Source organism: Chiloscyllium plagiosum, chromosome 9 (assembly GCF_004010195.1).
Source record: "Chiloscyllium plagiosum isolate BGI_BamShark_2017 chromosome 9, ASM401019v2, whole genome shotgun sequence".
NCBI lineage: Eukaryota > Metazoa > Chordata > Chondrichthyes > Orectolobiformes > Hemiscylliidae > Chiloscyllium > Chiloscyllium plagiosum.
In genome coordinates this window covers 14,028,807-14,049,831 of record NC_057718.1, presented here as the reverse complement: position 1 = coordinate 14,049,831, position 21,025 = coordinate 14,028,807, and the positions used below count along the sequence as shown (strand labels likewise).

The 21,025-nt window shown below is 41.3% G+C and overlaps 1 protein-coding gene across 2 annotated transcripts in view; it reads right to left on the bottom strand.

Annotated features, from left to right (window-relative positions):
• Positions 1 to 18,709, bottom strand: part of efcab2 (EF-hand calcium binding domain 2) — a 73,948-nt gene extending 55,239 nt beyond the window's left edge. For both annotated transcript variants that reach the window (XM_043695422.1, XM_043695421.1), the window contains exons 1-2: positions 16,449 to 18,709; positions 8,857 to 8,941 (exon numbers count right to left, since the gene is read on the bottom strand). In XM_043695422.1, coding sequence (XP_043551357.1) covers positions 8,857 to 8,941; positions 16,449 to 16,473 — 110 coding nt within the window. In that variant the 5' untranslated portion in view covers positions 16,474 to 18,709. The remainder of the gene's footprint in view (positions 1 to 8,856; positions 8,942 to 16,448) is intronic.
• Positions 18,710 to 21,025: the final 2,316 nt, after the last annotated feature.

The following is a 21,025-nucleotide window of genomic DNA, read 5'->3' as shown; positions in this document are numbered from 1 at the left end:
CTGATCAAGATCCCATTGTACCCTGAGGTAACCTTTTTTACTGTCCACTACACGTCTAATTTTGTTGTCATCTGTAAACTTACTAACCATACCTCCCATCTTCACATCCAAATCATTCATATAAATGACGAAAGGCAGTGCACACAGCACCATCCTTGACACACACCACTGGTCACAGGTCTCCAGTCTGAAAAACGACCCCTCACCAGCACCCTCAAAAAACAATGGCAATAGCAGTTGGGCACAGACCCAAAGAAAGTTGTATGGACGAGGCTGGAAGAATGTGGAACATTATTACAAACCACTGTGAGGTAGGAGACACAGCTGGAGTACTTAAGTGAGCCAATGTTGAAGGAACAGTGTAAAGCTCAATGTACTTAAAGTGAACCATCATGGATGGAAGAGGGTCTTGAGTGAACCTGGGAGGAGAAGAGCAATATAGACATCTAGGAGCAAGCAAAGCAAGTAAAATGCCTGAGCGGAACATTACCCAATAGGAGAAATGCAAAAGATCTCACTGTCAGTGAAAACAAGTTGAAATTGCTCCTAAATCTATATTCCTCCCCACTCCCAACCTTCCAACTTGGAGCAACTAGCAGAATTAGAGGTACATTAAAATATCTAAACGCAATTTTTTTAATATAGAAGATGTGTACCATTTAAACTGGTCTGTGTGGATATGATCTTGCACTCACAGCAGTAATCAATCTGGTCACTGAATGTCAGTGCTGTCCAAGTATGCTGTTGCAATTTATCTATATTTAAGAACCAATACAATGATATCACTGAAGTATGTCTATATGTGACAATGTCTGTAGCTCATTGGCCAATTCTGTGTTCATTATACAAAATAATTACCCCTCAAAAAAGATTTTTTGAAAAACTATTATTCTTCAGGTTTTAGATTAGATTAGATTAGATTAGATTAGATTGGATTACTTACAGTGTGGAAACAGGCCCTCCGGCCCAACAAGTCTACACCGCCCCGCCGAAGTGCAACCCACCCATACCCCTACATTTACCCCTTACCAAACACTACAGGCAATTTAGCATGGCCAATTCACCTGACCTGCACATCTTTGGACTGTGGGAGGAAACCGGAGCACCCGGAGGAAACCCACGCAGGCACGGGGAGAACGTGCAAACTCCACACAGTCAGTCGCCTGAGGCGGGAATTGAACCCGGGTCTCTGGCGCTGTGAGGCAGCAGTGATTACTTATTAGTGATTTTTTTAAACTTTTGACTGCTAAAGAAGTTTAACAAAAATCATTTGATGGAGATATTCAATTTGTGGCAGCCCATATTATGACTTGATATTGGGCCTCTGAATCTCACACTGTGAACTGTCGTGCCTGGTCTGGCCCAGAGATGGTCTGACCTCCAAGATGCCAATTGATTTGAAGTGGCGGAAGGCTTTTTCCCTCTAACATGTTGCATGACCACAACAGGTGTAGGCTACTTAAAGGTGTAAATTACTGAAACCAGTTGACTCTGATGTAAAATTCAGGTAACATTGGTCATTGCTAATACCATGCCTGTCTTGACCTGTAGGATTAGGTTTTGTATGGCTTGGCTAGCAGACCTTAAAAGAAATGTTGGAAGCTGCTCAGTAAAAAATACAAAGAGATTTTCAACCTTTATTTTTGCGGGCAGAGAGGAGTGGGAACATCATGTATTTGTGTCCAATTTGAAATTTGTCCTTTTTGCTTTTTATCATCAAAAGAAGAAATCCTGTGATGAAGAACTAGACTTGGAACTGAACTCCTTGATGTTTTGGTTTGCCAGAATTTGTGTCTTATCGGAAGAGAAACCTTTCAATTAACTATTTCCATGCGCTTAGTGATCATAGTACCTACTATAAGACCCCACCCCAGATAATAAACCTTATTTGAAGTGAGATAAACTCTAATGTATAACAAATAGCACAACATTGAACCCCGGACTTAAGTGGAGTAAAACTGTTTTTAATGCCTGAATGACAGAAATCAGTCATCAATTTCAGTTAAATGATAATGAACACTCTTCCAGATTAGGGAGTTATGTTTACAGTCATACAATGCTGGCTTTTGAAATACCAACAATGGAGTCATGGCCCATGGCATGTCATAAACTGAACTAGTGTCCTTTTAGCTCAATAACAAATAAGTACATTTGATCACTTTATGTTTTCTTTCATTTACTTTCATTTCGAGATTTCCCCTCCCTCAGCACCTCCTGAACTAACCCCAGTAGTGCTTCCATTAACCTTATACACCCAGTTTCATCAGCACCACTACATGGGGGTCTGTTCATCCTGACCCTCCTGGCATTCCCAAAGCTGCTCTCATCTTGTTCCTGCCTCTCTATATCCCTAGTTTCCCTACATCCATCTGTCACCCAGGCCTCTTCTGTGGTATACATGGGACAGAAGAACCAGAGTTATAGGGTGGAGATAGAGAGAAGGGTAAGGAAGGAGGGGTGGGGATGGATGGAGAGATAGGAGCAATAGGTGCACGTGCAGAGCCGAGAGACCCACTTTCTCCAGGGCATTTGGGGATGGGCTGACCTAGCCAGAGATGCCCCCTATCTTATGAACAAATCAGAAGCTTCATTGGGGTTGAGATTCTGTAAAGGATATTGCTGGGGAAAAGGGTTGAATCTTTATTTTTGCTGTTTGTTTTTATCTCTTTATGTGATAAACATAAGTTCTTTTGTTAAATGTCCATTGGCAGCATCTTATGAATATGTTCAGTGATTGACTACCATCGTAAGCAAATTGCAAAAGTAAAACATATAGTCTATCAAGCCAGGTTTAACTCTGGTACCTGACTGGTCCTGTATTTTTACCAGCTGGGAACATAATAATAGTGACTGTGAAGTTAACTTTCATTGTCATAAAACCCATTTAGTACACTAATGCCCTTAGAGAAAGAAATCTGCCTTCCTTAGCATGTCTGGCCATATGTGACTCCAGATCCACAATAATGTGATTGACCTCTAAATGCCATCTGAAACCACTCAAGTCAGGGGCAATTAGTGATGGGCAAGAAAAGGTAGTCTTGCCAACAATGGCCAAATTGCATGAAAAAACAATGCAAATATAAATCAATGTTTTTATGAGATCCAGGTATGCTGATTGATCCCAGCCTGGGTACATCCAAGATTCAAATGTAAGCTGGCTGTATGAAATCTGTAACAATCTTCAATAGCAGTGAATTTCTGAGAACTTACTGCCACTGGGATTGCAAGTTCTAGGCAAAAATATTTCTTCAAAGTAACTTTAATTTTCTTAGCTCAGGTACCCTTTTCCATCATCCCCCTTTAACGTCCCTCCTGCCCCAACCTACACTTTCCTATAAGTTTAATTCAATTGCAAGGGTGCTCTTTAAAATTATTACCTATTTTATATAATATACAGTGAAGTTAGGCTCATGTGAGGCATTACACCACATTACATTATGATTAATAATGCAGTATTTAAGCTTCGCTTATAGACTGTTGAAGTCTCAACTGGCAAGGACTGAGCAAAATATTATGTTCAATAGAGACTAATAAAAACAAGATAACCACTTCACAGCAATACCTGATGCTATGGAGAAAATTGACACACAAAATACACAACAGTCAAAGATGAGAAACGATCACTGGGAGCAATAAAATTCCTATTTTATGATAGCCTAGCAACCTATTATATTTTAAACAAGTCCATTGTTTTGTTTCTCTAATATGCCTGACAGATCATGCTAAATATTTAAGTTCAGGAAAGTCAGACAAGACTAATTAGGGCTCCCATTAGAGCAGTCAGTTTTATTCCAGTTCTTTCACTTCTATGTAGTAGCTGCAATAGAGATTACGGACGTTTATAAGAAATAGGAGCAGGAGAAGGCCTCTTCAGCCTCCTCTGACATTCAATAAAACCTCGTCTGATCTTCTGTTGAAACTTCATTTTTCCTCTCCTTTAGCTCCCCATGTCATAGCAATATAGAGTTTTACAACACAGAAAGAAGCCCTTTGATCCATTCTGCCTGTGCCAGTTATCAAGCACCTGTCTAGCCTTGTATGCTATTGTGTTCCAAATGTTCATCAAAACACTTCTTAAATACTATGATGGTTGCTACCTCGAGCATGCTTTTGGGCAGATACCCGTCAATCTCTTGTGAAAAACTTCTTCCTTAAATCCTCTCTAAACCTCTCATTTCCTATCATAAAGTCATGGCCCTTGGTTGTTGGCAGCTCTTAAAAGGTGAGGTTTCTACCCTATCTATTCCCCTCATACTTTAGTATCGCAGAATCTATCAATCCCATTCTGGAATAGACTTTCCTTTTGTCAGCTTGGTCAAGTTAAGTGCAACAGGTAGTCTAATCTTACTTTATTTAATAATGAAGCTGTAATCCCAATGTGTCACATAGACAGTAGGATTTACCACTAGAACGTAGAACATAGAAAAGTACAGCACAGAACAGGCCCTTCAGCCCATGATGTTGTGCCAAGGATTATTCCTAATCTAAAATAAAATAACCTAACCTACACACCCTTCAATTCAGTGATGTCCATGTGCATGTCCAGCAGTCGCTTAAATGTCCCTAATGACTCCACTTCCACAACCACTGCTGGCAACACATTCCATGCATTCACAACTCTCTGCATAAAGAACCTACCTCTGAGGACTCCTCTATACCTTCCTCCTAATATCTTAAAACTATGATCCCTTATGCCAGCCACTGCTGCCCTGGATAAAAGTTTCTGGCTATTGACTCTATCCATCTCATCCATATTGCCTCTCATTATCTTGGATACCTCAATCAGGTCTCTTTCTCCTTCTGTCCAGCGAGAGAAATCCAAGCTTAGTCAACCTCTTTTCGTAAGACAAGCCCTCAAGTCCAGGCAGCATCCTGATAAACCTTCTTTGCGCTCTCTCCAAAGCCTCCGTATCTTTCCTATAATAGGGCGACCAGAACTGGACACAATATTCCAAGTGTGGTCTCACTGGGGACTTGTAGAGCTGTAGCAAAATCTTGCAGCTCTTAAATTTGACCCCCCCCCCCCCGTTAATAAAAGACAAAACACCATATACCTTCTTAACAACCCTATCCACTTGGGTGGCAACTTTGAGGGATCTATGCACTTGAACACCAAGATCCCTCTGTTCCTCCACACTGCAAAGAATCCTGTCTTTAATCCTATATTCAGCATTCAAGTTCGACCTTCCAAAATGAATCACTTTGCTATTATCCAGGTTGAACTCCATCTGCCATTTCTCAGCCCAGCTCTGCATCTTGTCAATGTCGCACTGCAACCTGCAAAGCCCTCAATACTATCAATGGCACCTCCAACCTTTGTGTCATTAGCAAATGTACTAACTCACCTCTCAACCTCCTCATCCAAGTCATTTATAAAAACTACAAAGAGCAGAGGCCCAAGAACAGAGCCCTGCGGGAAACCACTCACCACTGACCTCCAGGCAGAATACTTTCCATCGACAAGTACTCTCTGCCTTCTGTCAACCAACCAATTCTGAATCCAGATAGCCAAATCTCCCTGTATTCCACACCTCCTGACTTTATGAATGAGCCTACCATGGGGAACCTTATCAAATGCCTTGTTGAAGCCAATTTACACCACAACCACTGCTCGAGCTTCATCAACTTGTATTGTCACCACCTCAAAGAACTCAATAAGATTTGTGAGGCATGACCTGCCCCTCACAAAGCTATGCTGACTGCCTTTAATCACGCTATTCTTTTCCAAATAGTCATAAACCCTATCCCTCAGAATTCTTTTCCAAAACCTTGCTGACCACAGACCTAAGACTGACTGGTCTGTAATTGCCAGTGATTTCCCTATTCCCCTGCTTGAAAAAAGGAACAACATTCGCCTCCTTCCAATCCTCCGGTACAACTCATGTGGACAGTGAGGAAGCAAAGATCTTCACCAGCAGCTTAGCAACCTCCTTTCTTGCTTCCCAGAGCAACCTAGGATAATCCTGGTCTGGCCCTGGGGACTTATCAATTTTAATATTTGCCAAAATTTCCAGCACATCAACTTCATCAATTTTGATCTGTTCAAGCCTGTTTCCCAGCTCCTCAGAGTTCTCATTCACAACAAGGTCCCTTTTCTTAGTGAAAACTGAAGCAAAAAACGCATTTAGGGCTTCCCCTATCTGCTCAGACTCCACGCACAAATTCACAATGCTATCCCTGACTGGCTCTTCTCCCTGATCATTCTCTTATTCTTCACATGTGAGTAAAATTCCTTTGGGTTCTCCCTAATCCTTCCTGTCAAGCCTTTTTCGTACCCCTTCCTGAGGTCCATTTCTGAGCTCCTTTCTAGTAAGCCTGTAATCCTCTAAAGCTGTGCTAGATCCTTGCTTCCTCCACCTTACGTAAGCTGCTTTCTTCCTTTTGACGAGAAGCACCTCTGTTCTCATCATCCAGGGCTCCTTAACCTTACCCATTCTTGCCTGTCTCAGAGAAACAAATTTGTGCATCTCTCACAACAGCTGCGCCTTAAACAGTCTTCGCATGTTTGTTGTGCCCTTTCTGTGGAACAATTGCTCCCAATCTGTACTACCCAACTCCTGTCTGATAGCATCATAATTTTCCTTTCCCCAATTAAATATCTTCCCTTGATAACTGCTCCTTTTCCTCTCCAAGGCTATAGTAAATGTGAGGCAGTTGTGATCACTATCACCAAAGTATTCTCCCACCGCGAGATCTGACACCTGTCCTGGCTCATTGTCAAGCACCAAATCCAAAATGGCCTCTCCCCTTGTCTACACACTGAATAAGGAAACCCTCCTGAACATACCTGACAAAAAACGGCTCCATCCAAACCATCTGCACTAAGGAAGTTCCAGTCAATATTGGGAAAGTTGAAGTCACCCATAGCAACAACCCTGCTACATCTGCATTTTTCCAAAACCTGCTGGCCGATGAGATCTTCAAGCTCCCTATTGCTATTAGGAGGTCTGTAGAAAACCCCTAATGAGGTCGCTGCTCCTTTGCTGTTCCTAACTTCCATCCATACTGACTCAGTAGGCAAACCTTCCTCAACAACCTTAGTTTCTATAGCTGTGATGCACTCTCTGATTAGCAATGCTACACCCCTTCTGCTTTTTCCACCCTTCCTGTTCTTTTTAAATGTTCTAAACCCTAGAACATCTAGCAACCATTCCTGCCCCTGTGAAACCCATGTCTCCGTTATGGCCACAACATCATAGTCCCAAGTACTGATTCATGATCTAAGTTCATCACTCTTATTTCTGACACTCCTTGCATTAAAGCAGACACACTTTAACTGATCCCTTTGTTCCATCACATGAATAACCTTCCCGATAGATTCACTACATCCTGTCACTCCCCCATATCTAACTACCCCCCTTCAGATATGTAGCTCTGGTTTCCACCCCCTTGCCAAACTAGTTTAAGCCCTCCCGAACTACATGAGCAAATCTCCCACCCAGGACATTCGTGCCCCTCCAATTCAGGTGCAACCCAACCTTCATGTACCAGTCCCACCTTCCCCAGATGGCATCCCAATGTCTAAATATCTGAAGCCCTCCCTCCTGCACCAGCTGTGCAGCCACGTGTTAAGTTGCATTCACTGCCTGTTCCTCACCTCACTACCTTGTGGCACCGGTAGCAAACCTGAGAACACTAATCTACTTGTCCTGTTCTTCAACTTCCAATATAGCTCTCTGTAGTCACTTTTCAGATCCTCAATCTCTTCCCTAGCTATATCATGATTTCAATATGTAACACAATTTCTGGCTGCTTACCCTTCCCCTTCAGAATCCTGTAAACCCGATCGGTGTCATTCCGGATCCTGGCACCGGGAAGGCAACGTACTTTCCGGCGGTCCCGTTTCCTACCACAAAATCTCCTGTCAATCCATCTAACTATTGAGTTCCCTACCACTAGCGCTTTTCTATTCTCCCCCCTTCCCTTCTGAGCCTCAGTGCCAGAGACCTGACAACTATGGCTTTCCCCTGGTGGGCCATTCCCACCAGCAGTATCCAAAATGGAGTACAGTCTTGCTCTCCCCAATTCCTGTCCAATCTACATCCTTCTCTCTCAATATTTTCCATTTTCGTCAGGGACCCTTTCCACTTAAGATCTCTGTTTTCAACAAGATGTCTAGTGGAATACCAGTGAAACCCGCCAAAAACAGCAAGGGCACAAGATTTTCCAATTTACCTTCTGATAGATGAAATGTCCATCCAGTTCTTGCAAGGTAAATATTGTCAGGGGAGGGAATGGTAAGTGGGGATGGGTCGGGAGGGAAAGGAAAGGCAGCCAGAACTTTTGATGGTCATTGCAAATTTCTACCATAATTAAAAGAATTCTCCCCCTAATGGCATTGTGGGTCTACCTACAAAATAGGGGTTGCAATGGTTCAAGAAGGCAGCTTATCACCACCTTCTCAAGACAATAAATGGTGGCCCAGCCAGCAATACCCACGCCCCACAAATGAATTTTAAAAAACTCATTTAAAAAGACACAAGCAATGGCAAGTACTCCATTCAGGTATAACAATACAAAACATCCAAGGTCTAAAGTAATTCAAATGTATTGTGTATGCTGTCAATGTGTCAGCCACTTAAGCCATACATTCTTATTTAAATAACTACACTTGTCTCAATCATGTATATTGCCTTATGTGACGGGAACATGTCGGCTTGCATTATCCTGTCAAGCATTTTAGTTCACAGACCTCAATTCTATACAAGAAGGTGATTGAACATTCCTCACACAGAGCTCAAACTCCATTACAAAATTATAGTCCAAATTTTAATAATCTTCTGTAACTATACGAATTTTGCCCTCAAAAACAAGAATTGTTGCTTTCATAAATGTAGCTCTGCATCATAGACTGACCTGACATCCACAGAGTTGTTTGACTCATGATCAAAAACAGCAAAAGCATCTTTGATGTTCTTCTGAAGCTCTGCTATTAATGCCTCTGTAATAAATGGGAATGTGACAATTTCAGTATTTCTGGCTGAGTTACAACAATAATTTGCACTTATTATAATCAAACATTCAAAGTCAGCAATATAGCCAAAGTGCCAATAGACGATCCTAGCAGTTGGGTGGAAGCTTAACTCATGGTCGAAGGGCTGCCATAGAAGATGGTGGAGCCGGGTACATTATAACATGTAAAAGGCATCTGGACGGCTACATAAATAGGAAGGGTTTAGAGGGATAAGGGCCAAATGCAGGTAAATGGGACTAGATTAGTTTTGGATCTCTAGTCAGTACAGTCGAGTTGGACCAAAGGGTCTATTTTGTGCTGTAAAACTCTATGACTCCATGTTTTCATACCATTGATTTCAGCTATCTGTAAGAATAATAGGGTAGTTATGGTAGGGGATTTTAACTTTCCAAACATTGACTGGGACTGCCATAGTGTTAAAGGTTTAAATGGAGAGGAATTTCTTAAGTGTGTACAAGACAATTTTCTGATTCAGTATGTGGATGTACCTACTAGAGAAGGTGCAAAACGTGACCTACTCTTGGGAAATAAGGCAGGGCGGGTGACTGAGGTGTAAGTGGGGGAGCACTTTGGGGCCAGCGACCATAATTCTATTCGTTTGAAAATAGTGATGGAAAATGATAGACCAGATCTAAAAGTTGAAGTTCTAAATTGGAGAAAGGCCAATTTTGACGGTATTAGGCAAGTACTTTCAAAAGCTGATTGGAGGCAGACGTTCGCAGGTAAAGGGACGGTTGGAAAATGGGAAGCCTTCAGAAATGAGATAACAAGAATCCAGAGAAATTATATTCCTGTCAGGGTGAAAGGGAAGGCTGGTAGGTATAGGGAATGCTGGATGACTAAAGAAATTGAGGGTTTGGTTAAGAAAAAGAAGGAGGATATGTCAGGTACAGACAGGATAGATCGAGTGAATCCTTAGAAGAGTATAAAGGAAGTAGGAGTATACTTAAGAGGGAAATCAGGAGGGCAAAACGGGGACATGAGATAGCTTTGGCAAATAGAATTAAGGAGAATCCAAAGAGGTTTTACAAATACATTAAGGACAGAAGAATAACTAGGGAGCGAATAGGGCCCCTCAAAGATCAGCAAGGTAGCCTTTGTGTGGAGACGCAGGAGATGGGGGAGATACTAAATGAGTATTTTGCATCAGTGTTTACTGTGGAAAAGAACATGGAAGATATAGAATGTAGGGAAATAGATGGTGACATCTTGAAAAATGTCCAGATTACAGAATAGGAAGTGCTAGATGTCTTGAAATGCATAAAGGTGGATAAAGGTGGACCTGATCAGCTGTACCTGAGAAGCTAGGGAAGTGATTGTTGTGCCTCTTGCCAAGATATTTGTATCATCGATAGTCACAGGTGAGGTGCCAGAAGACTGGAGGTTGGCTAAAAGCCAGGGAACTATAGACCAGTGAGCCTGATGTCGGTGGTGGGCAAGTTGTTGGAAGGAATCCTATGGGACAGGATATACACATAATTGGAAAAGTAAGGACTGATTAGGGATAGTCAGCAAGGCTTTGTGCATGGGAAATCATGTCTCACGAACTTGATTGAGTTTTTTGAAAAAGTAACAAAGAGATTGATTAGGGCAGAGCAGTGGACGTGATCCATATGAACTTCAGTAAGGCTTTCAACAAGGTTCCCCATGGGAGACTGGTTAGCAAGGTTAGATCTCATGGGAGACAGGGAGAACAAGCCATTTGGATACATAACTGGCTTGAGGGTAGGAGACAGAGAGTGGTGGTGGAGAGTTGTTTTTCAGACTGGAGGCCTGTGACCAGTGCAGTGCCACAAGGATTGGTGCTGGGTCCACTACTTTTCGTCATTTACAAAAATTATTTGGATATGAACATAAGAGGTATAGCTAGTAAGTTTGCAGATGACACCAAAATTGGAAATGTAGTGGACAGCAAAGACGGTTACCTCAGATTACAATGGGATCTTGATCAGATGGGCCAATGGACTGAGGAGTGGCAGAAGGATTTTAATTTAGATAAATGTGAGTGCTGAAATTTGGGAAAGCAAATCAGAGCTTGACTTAATGGTAAGGTCCTCGGTAGTGTTGCTGAACAGAGACCTTAGAGTGCAGGTTGATAGCTCTTTTAAAGTAGAGTCGCAGGTAGATAGGATAGTGAAGAAGGCATTTGGTATGCTTTCCTTTATTGGTCCGAGTATTGAATATAGGAGTTGGGAGGTCATGTTGCGGCTGTACAGGACATTGGTTAGGCCACGTTTGGAATATTGCATGCAATTGTGGTCTCCTTCCTATTGAAAAGATGTTGTGAAACTTGAAAGGGTTCAGAAAAGATTTGCAAGGATGGGTTGGAAGATTTGAGCTCAAGAGAGAGGCTGAATAGGCTGGGGCTGTTTTCCCTGGAATGTCGAAGGCTGAAAGGTGACCTAATAGAGGTTTATAAAATCATGAGGGGCCCGGATAGGATAAATAGGCAAAGTCTTTTCCCTGGGGTGTGGGAGTCCAGAACTAGAGGGCATCAGTTTAGGGTGAGAGGGGAAAGATATAAAAGGAACCTCAGGGACAACTTTTTCATACAGCCTGTGGTGTGTGTATGGAATGAGCTGCCAGAGGAAGTGGTAGTGGCTGGTACAATTGCAACATTTAAAAGGCATCTGGATGGGTATATGAATAGGAAGGGTTCAGAGGGATATGGGTCAAGTGCTGGCAAATAGAATGAGATGAGGTTGGGATATCTGGTCAGCATGGACCATTTGGACCAAAGCATCTGTTTCCGTGCTGTACATTTCTGTGACTCTATGATTCTAATGACTTTAAGGGTAGACACGGATGTCAGTTTCGGTGATTGAGGATCTTAAAAGTATATTATTGATCTGCTAATAGGAAAGGGAGAGAGTTTTTGCAAAAGGTACAGTGGGGTAGAATTGGCTGAAGTCTTGAAAGTTGTCAGCCAAAAACTAAATAGATGAAAGCATTAATAATGTTACCAAACATTGCTTATGTGATTAAGCTTTTTGCAGAATTGGATGATAATCCTAAAGGAGGTAGATGTTAATAATTAGTATCCATGTTTTGGTATCCAGAAATCTTTCAATAAAATGTTGTACTCAATCAAGTGTTAAATTTTGTCATATATAATTGGCACTCTGATCTTATGAGAGAAAGTGACAGCAACTGATGAGAGGAGATTCTGTATAAGGTCACGTCATAATTTTTCCTGCCAGGATCCTTTTCGAATCATTTCTGTTACTGGCTTTTAAATGATTTGGGTGAGGACATTAATGGAATATTGCTGGTTAGATGGATGTTGGAACTTCATTTAAATAACTAGGGTCTGGACTGATTTCAATGTCTCATGAACTACTTTGTGGCAGATTTCCATCAAAGTGGACAAATGTACATAAATTTGGAAGATACTATCGAAGAATCCTAAATTGCTGTAATGTGGTTGGTGGATACACTGCATCCATGCATTGATTACTAGAATGTTGACAGTGGAGATTCAGTGAAGTCACTATAATTGAATGTCGAGGAAATACAGTTAGATTGTCTCTTGTTGGAGATGCTTATTGCCTGCCACTTACATGACACAAATAGAGTAATAAGGTCATAGAGTCATACAACACAGAAACAGACCCTTCAGTCCAACGCTGAACAGACATCCTAATCTGACCTAGTCCCATACGCCAGCATTTAGTTCATATCCCTCTAAACCCTTCCTATTCACATATCCATCCAGATGCATTTTAAGTGTTGTAATTGCACCTGCCTCCACCACTTCCTCTAGTAGCTCATTCCATACACAACTACCCTCTATGCAAAAAGTCCTTTTTAAATCTTTCCCCTTAATCCTATGCCCTGTATGTTTGGATTGCCCTACCCTAAGAAAAAGGCCTTGGCTATTCACCCTATCCATGTCCCTCATGATTTTGTAAACCTTGATAAGGTTACCCCTCAGCTTCTGATGCTCCAGGGAAAAAGCCCCAGGCTATTCAGCCTCTCCCTCTAACTCAAACCCTCCAGTCCCAGCAACATCCTTGTATATTTTTCCTGCACCCTTTCAAGTTTAACAACATCCTTCCTATAGAAGGTCAACCAGAATTGTATGCAATAATTTAAAAGTGGCCTCACCGATGTCTTTTATGGTCACAACATGACGTCTCAACTCCTGTACTCAATATTCTGACCAGTGAAGGTAAGCATGCCAAACACCTTCTTTACTATCCTGTCTACTTGTGACTCCATTTTGCTACTTCTCAATTCAGCCTGAATGTTGCCTAGGTCTTGCTGTATTCAGGTACAGAATATTTCATTATCTAAGGAGTTGCAAATGAATGCAATCAGTCTGACTTCTGAATTTGCAGCTGAAGGTAATTGATAAAGTAGCTAAAGTTTATTCGGGCCGAAAATACTACCCGTGGGACAGTGCCCGTGATAGCCTTTGTACATATTCAAGTCTAGTTCCTCAAATATCTCTGAAGATATTAGGGAGAATGACCAAAATTATACTTTACTGAATTGGAGCTCTAATTAACATAATTGTGAGATCTTTGTCAGTCAGCAAAATAAAGAAATAGAGCATCCAGGACTGATTTTATTTCATTTCTCAGTGGCTTTATTTGATTGAATAGGTTTTTTCAGGTGGATAGGTTTGGAAAAATTGGGAGGCCTGAGGAGTAAACATACCTTACCACTTCAATTTCTAAAGACCATACGCCAACTGTTAAATGAATTCAAGTTAGAAGTGTGCAGAAAGCATATCTTCAGCCCATCCAAACGGATGATAATAACATCAAAATAATGATGGGGTGGAAATGCTTCTTCCTTTGATTTTATTTTATATCATTTGTGATACAATTTTGTTAATGGTATGAGAAAACAACATATTTTGGCCTTTGAAATAATTCCACACTCTAACTCAACACCATTGAATATGATAATAGTGAAATTTTGTTTGGCAAGATTATAAAACCCCACAGAAATAACAAGATAAATTGCTTTTTATTGCTTTGGGAATAGCGTGGCTCGCTTTTCTTCAGCTTCTGTTCTCTGACTGTTATTCAAGAAAGGAATTTAAAATGAATTACATACTACCAGCAAAGGAGGGAATTGTGAAATTTAATATTTCATGCAGCTCTTTTCTTAACAGCGATATAGAAACAGTTGTTTAGTAGTACAGAATCAGAACATTGCTGAAAAAGGACACATTTTTCGAGGTTTTACATTTTGCACTCCTCAGGACAATTCACAAGAATAATGTAAGAAAAACAATATTTATACTGTATGAGGACAATGTTGATTGGTTGGCAAATTGATTCCTGTTAGCATTACCATGGAGAATGCACCAATTAGATGATGACTAACAGTTAAATGCCAAGATCTGTTTAAATTTTAAATCAAGCAAGACTACTCTGATTGGTCAAGGCACTTTTCTGAGAAATGAACCAGAGAATGGCTGTCACCAGCACTTTTTCCATTTTTGTTTCTGACTGCATGGTCCTCTGAGCAATCCAGCTTAGATGAAAGGGTACAATATCTCAAAGGTTTGATCAGCATGCTAGCTGTTGAAAGCTGCTACTATGCAGTGGTATCATAATGGCTGTTTGCCACTAACATGCATTCTGCCTTCAAGCTAAAAAGATGTTCATCCCATTACACAACTGAGTAATGTGGTAAATGAATTTCAGTGTCAGTGTAGTGCTAGCTGTATGGGCCATGTGTCCCAAAACCTGGCAAATCATATCAAACAACAAACCATTTTGGCTGTTGCAGCAAACAAGACTGTAACAAACCAGTCTATGTTTGAAAAATTCAAAACATGGTGCCAAATACTACATGTGAGTCTGCAACTGGAAAACATTTGCTACATGATCATGAATGCACAAAGAATTACACTGTCAAATATTTTAGGATTGTTGGAGATCACAGCAGGTCAGACAACATTCATGGAGAGAAAGCACGCTAACGTTTCAAGTCTAGATGACTCTTCATCAGAGATGAAGTGAAGTGCAGAGGGGGCAGCATTTATGCAATAGTGGGAGCAGACAGGTTGGAGTGCTGGAGGGGAAAGGATGTTGATAATTCAGATTAAGTATCAACATCTTTTCTCCCCCAGCACTCCACCTCCTCCCCTCCACCACCACCCAGCCTATTGCATAGGTGCTGTCCCCTCCACACTTCAGCTCTGATGAAGTCATTTAGACTCAAAACATTAACTTGCTTTCTCTTTACGTCTGCTCCTTGACCTGGTGTGATCTCCAGTATTTCTTGTTTTCAGCACAGGTTCCAGCATCTGTAGTAGTTTGCTCCTATTTTAGGAATGTTAGTCAGGTTTGCAAAGTGGCATACCTGTGCACACTGGAAGCTGTAGGGTCCTAGTCTTTATAGACAAAACGAACATGTACACACACTGTGTGTTTCAACCAGAATAGAATAATGATGGCCATTCTCAGGTTCATTTATCAGGGACATATCTTGACCAGTCAAAGATAATCTGTCTGGTTTAAAATGTAAACAAATCTTGGTAATTAACTGTCACTCATCATTGAACTGGTGCATTTTCCATGGCAATGCATCTACCATTTGGGAGGCCAGTTGCTAATCAATCAGGAGTCTCCTCGTACAGAATAAGTGTAGTTTCTCCTTTACAGTGGTATTCTTGTGGATGGTCCTGCACAACAAAAAAATTCACGAAAGTGCCCTTCTTCAGCTGTATGCAATATAAAAATTGCGCATTTTTAAACTACAAGCTATGTTTAATTTACTTCACGAAATATCAATAAACGGGTGTGTTTTTTAAAGTAGGGCTGCTGCTAAAACAATCGATTTCCTATAAAAATAAACTCAAAGGTAAAAGTCCTATAAATCGGAAATGAATTGTCAAAATAATATGCACTAAATTTTCTGAGGAAGGGTGACTGGGCTCTTAAACGTTAACTGCTTTTCCTCCACAGGTACTGCTAGATCTGTTGAGTCTCTCCAGCATTCTCTATGTTTATTGCGATAAATTGTGACCAGGCAGGCAGGACTTTAAATAAACTCGTTTGTCGCCTTTTTGAACAAAAGTACCGTTTCTGTTTATAATCTGGAAAAGATGATTATTTTTCAATATGTCGCTCAAATGGTCGCTGACATTGATTTCAAAACACCATGGGTTTTAACGCTCTTGAAAAGGTAAACTCAGGCTCCACCAGTTTTAATATAGTGTACCCGTGATCTTTTTGAGAGAGAACAAAATAAACACTAGACAGCTACAGCCCTCCCTCTCTACAAATTATGGGTTAAAATTCTTTCCCCACAATCGTCCTCTCAGGGTTGGGCTCAGAACAAAGACTGGGAGGTCTCCAGCTGGGCTCCATCTTGAATCTGAGCGGAAAAGATTGAGCTGGAATTAAGCTCCGGGCCTGAAGAGTCCCTTGTTGTTGATGTTCTTTTTTTAAAAAGTCTTATTAAGGTTGCACCATCACCATCGCCGTCCTTTATCCAAGCCGGTGCTTACCTGCCGCTTCTTTGTCATCGGCCATATTGTTTCGGACGGTTGCTAAGGAGCGCTGTTGTCAAGGAGGCCGTGAATCGAAGGGAAGAAATGGGAGAAGATGTTGCAGAAACCCAGTTTCTTTTTCCTTGCAGCGTTGACATTTGTAACAAAGGGTGCTTTAACAAATTTACTGCCTGCAAAACCGTGTCCAGCTTGATCTCTCGCTCTCTCCTGTTTGAAACCCTCATAGAGGTCTACTGTACAGATTCGGTCTTCTGTCCTTAGGGGCTTGTTTTTGACAGGATGAACTTAACTATTCTATTTTCCAGCACTCGGCCCATAGCCTTGTGTGTCTTGACATTGTCCATCTAAATTCTTCTGCAGTGAGTTTAGATACCTCCCTCTACCACTTTCACAAACAGAGAGTTCCAGATTTTCAACGCTCTCTGTTTTCCTCATGTGCCATCTAAACGTCCTGCCCCAATCCTAAATCTATGGCCCCTGGTTTTTTATCTTTCTATCAAATCTACAACCTCCTGTCCTTACGTCCACTTCTTAATTGCTGTCTCTTTTGCCATTATTTGTGAGCACCCTGGAGGATTTTAGTATAATGAAGGCAAGTTGCATATAAACCAAAGTTATTGACTTTTTTGTTATCTTCTGTCTTAACAGCAGGCAAGGAAAGATGTAAACATGCATTTGTACCTTGATCTAGGGTAGTATGGCTCTCATGATTTTAAAACAAAATGTATTTTTATCCTTTAAATTAAACAATTATAGAACATATATATTGACACAGAATCTTTAATATCTCACCACAAAGTTTTTCACAGGGCACTCTGAAACATCAAGCAACATAAAAATATATTTGGGCAAATGTCCAAAAGCTTCTTGGTCAAAAAGTGGTAGATAATAAAGGAGTGCTGTATCTTAAAGAAGGAAAAGAGTTAGAGGGAGAAAGAGGGAGTTAATTCCAGAGCTTAGGTTCTTGGTAATTAAAATCTCAACCACAAATGGTGGAATGATTAATGTCTGGGACTTTAAAATCCAGAATTAAAGGTGGGTAGAGATTGCAGAAGGTAGTGAGGTCGAAAAAGATTACAGAAATAGGAATAAATCTATGAAGGGATTTAACCAAGAATAAGAACTTTAAAGTCAACGTCTTGCTTAATAGTGAACCAGCGTAGGTCAGTGAGTGCAAGGTTGATGTCATAACAGGATTTGGTGTGAGTTAAGACACAGGAACCACACCAGGCAGAAGGGAATTAATCAAATCTACAGATGAGAAAGGAATGGATAAGAGTTTCAACAGCAGGTGAACTCCTGAGTGATGAGTGAAAATAAATTATCTTAGTAATGATGTAAATATGTAGTTGGAAGCTCACTTTGGGGTCTAATATAACACTAATATTAAGTCTCTTGAAGGAGAAATTGGGATCTTTGGCAAAGGAATGAAGTCACTGATTGGACCAAAGTAAATGGCTGCAATCATTTCAACATTTGAGGAATTTACTGTTCATCCAGTATTGATGTCAGACAAAAATTTAGAGACATAGTGGAATTTGAAGATGTACTGGTGAGGACAGCTGGATATCATCAATACATCTGGAAACTAATATATTTTCACATGATGTTGCAAAGGGTATCTTGTGTAGAAAAAAATGAGGAGAGAGCCAAGGATAGATTCCTGCAGGTCACAAGAGGTAATGGTTTGTGAGTGGAAAGAAAAAGCCAATGTGATATTCTGGCTGCAACTAGATATATAAATTTGGAACCAGGTGGGTGAAGTCCTACCAGTCTACCTTACAGCAGAATCATTGGAAGAGGACAGTTCAATCAACTTACATGTAAGTCAACCGACAAATTGAGAAAGAAGACAGGGCATAATTTAACATTGCCATAGTCATACAGTCTTTCACTTATAACTTTGATGCAAGTTAATATGGTGTGACAGAAACCTGACTGAAGGGATTCAATCATAGTGATCCAGGAAAGGTGAACCTTAATTTAGGAAGTGACAACAGTTCCACAGAATGTGGAGAAGATATGGAGGTTGGAAAGTGACAATATTTCCAAACACAATGGCAGATTTGAAGGGTAAGGGGTCAGTATCTGAAGAGGGAGAATTGCTCATAATATTGTCTTATTTTGGAGCCAGGAGAGAAGTTGGCTGGTCAGTAGTTTAGTGGGAATAAGGTTGAGAAAGCAACATTTAGATTAGAGTGGTGCTGGAAAAGCACAGCAGGTCAGGCAGCATCCGAGGAGCAGGAAAATCGACGTTTCGGGCAAAAGCCCTTCATCAGGAATAGAGGCAGGGTGCCTGCAGAGTGGAGAGATAAATGAGATGGGGATGGGGGTGAGGAGAAAGTAGCATAGAGTACAATAGGTGAATGGGGGTGGGGATGGAGGTGATAGGTCAGAGAGGAGGGTGGGGGAAGATAGCAAAGAGTACAATGGGTGAATGGGAGTGGGGATGAAGGTGATAGGTCAGAGAGGAGGGTGGAATGGACAAGTCTACAGGACAAGATGGGTTCAGAGAGGGCACGAGGAAAGATAGGAGAAAAATAAGACATGGGCATAAGTTCAGCTTTATAGTGTTTGGGAGCATATGCTGGTAAGCACTAAACTGTGATAACTCCACAGCTTTCCAAGTAAGAAAGACACCCCAGGTCCTAAGCAGAAGAATTGGCAACCAGGGACTTCATTCAAATGCATGAGGAGACAAAGGAGAAGCAGATGTGCGAGGCAATGGACCTTTTTAGCCCAGAAGCTGAAGGGCTGTAGCTACACTAATGGGGACCCATGCCGCTTCAAGATCGTCTGGCTACTTCCATAGATAGGATGGTAGTTGCCATGCAGAGCCAGTTCCAGCACTTTCAGGGTATGATGGACAGCATATTGGACTTGCACTGTATCAACCAACCCATTGGTCCTCAGGATCAAAAGCAAGGTGAGAGGGATCAGGGGAACTTGACCTTACTCCAGGTGCACCTTCCTCCAGAAGGCAACTTGCTGGAGGAGAAACCGCACATAGGCCCCTCAGAAGTTTCCAATGAGGACACTGCAGAAGTGCTGGGCCTTCCAGCTCTACCCCGCCTGTTCCCCTCCAACCTGTGGAAATTTGAGCCAAGGAGGATGCATTTGCCTCCAGCAAGGAGACTGTCAGCTTGGTTGGGTCATCTAGACGCAAATGCCCCCAAAGGTCACCTAACCGAATCTCCGAGCCCAACAGGCTGCAGTGTAGAGCAGGCTCCCTCTACTCCAGTCGTGGTACCCGACATTGCATTGAGATGTAACGGGAAGGAAAGAAGAAAAAAGTAACCTGAAACAATGTTGGTGGCATGGATGTTATATTATGCCTCACACTGAATATTGAGCCTCACATTTTTCGTAGATGTTAAGATTTTTGCACTAAATCTGTATGTTTGAATCTCTGTCTTGCCCATATAGCAAAATGTCCACCCCTTGTCCAAAGTCTGATGACGAACAAGACAAGTTGCCTGGTTCTGTAGCTAGGCTAAGAGTCATGGCATGGCAAGTCAAGGCAAGAATGTTGTGCTGATGCAAGTGTGCGCTAAATGACTGAATTTTGTAAAAACAAGTGAACAACCCTGAGATGCAGCCTGGTCCAATCTGTGAGCTTGTTGCCTGCCCCAGCACCTAAAATGTTGCTGCAGCGGTATCTTAATGCTAGTTTCTGGTGTTTCCAGAAGTGCTGCTCTCAAAGTTCAAAACATTTTGCAAGCAGATCAGAGGTACCATGAGAATCCTGAGAGAGGAGTAATTATTGAATGCCAATGCCTGTGGATGAGGGATGCATGTAGCTGATAGCCGCAGGTTATATCCTGAGATGCTGTTGCGCTATGACCAGCATGGACGTCAGCAGTCAGTGGAAGTTTCCAGGTACTCACTCTGACTTTCATGTTGAGACTTCTCAGCATCTAGTTCAATCATGGCGGATGGTAGGATAGAAATCTGTGTATTAATGAGGCACGCTTTGCAGTTAATATACTTAAGAAGCAATAATCCTCCTTAATAGGTAACTTGCTACTGCATAGCGAAAATCCTGCCTTGACATCCAAAACTTAGTTAAACAAAATGCAACAAGTTGTTCCCAATGTCTAGACAGGCCTTACTGAATTTCTCACATGATTCTACCATATTTCTCACCAGAATTTTTCAGGCCCCTGTAACTTAGTTTCTATAATTTTTAAATTGTTCAAATTAATTCAACTTTTTCCAGCCTTTGAAGTCACATGAATTTCTTACTCTCCTGTGTATAATAACAGCTGCTCCTTAACACTTTGATATCCTATTATCTTTTCACCATGGACTTACAATCTCGTAATACCACATGCCCTCTACTCTCCTTGAACAAAAGTTCAGGTATCCACATAAGCAGTCAGGCCAGTTAGATGCTCTAGCTAACTCACTAGATCTACAGGTACCTTTTTAAATTCAAAGTGACAGTATATGCAAAACACTTTAAGGAATCAGATCAATGGTTTTCCAGCATATGCATTTAACAACTTGCCAGTTCTTGTTTAGCAATTGTTCAGTGACTGGCATATAAGTATCAATATTCTAATTTTGGATGG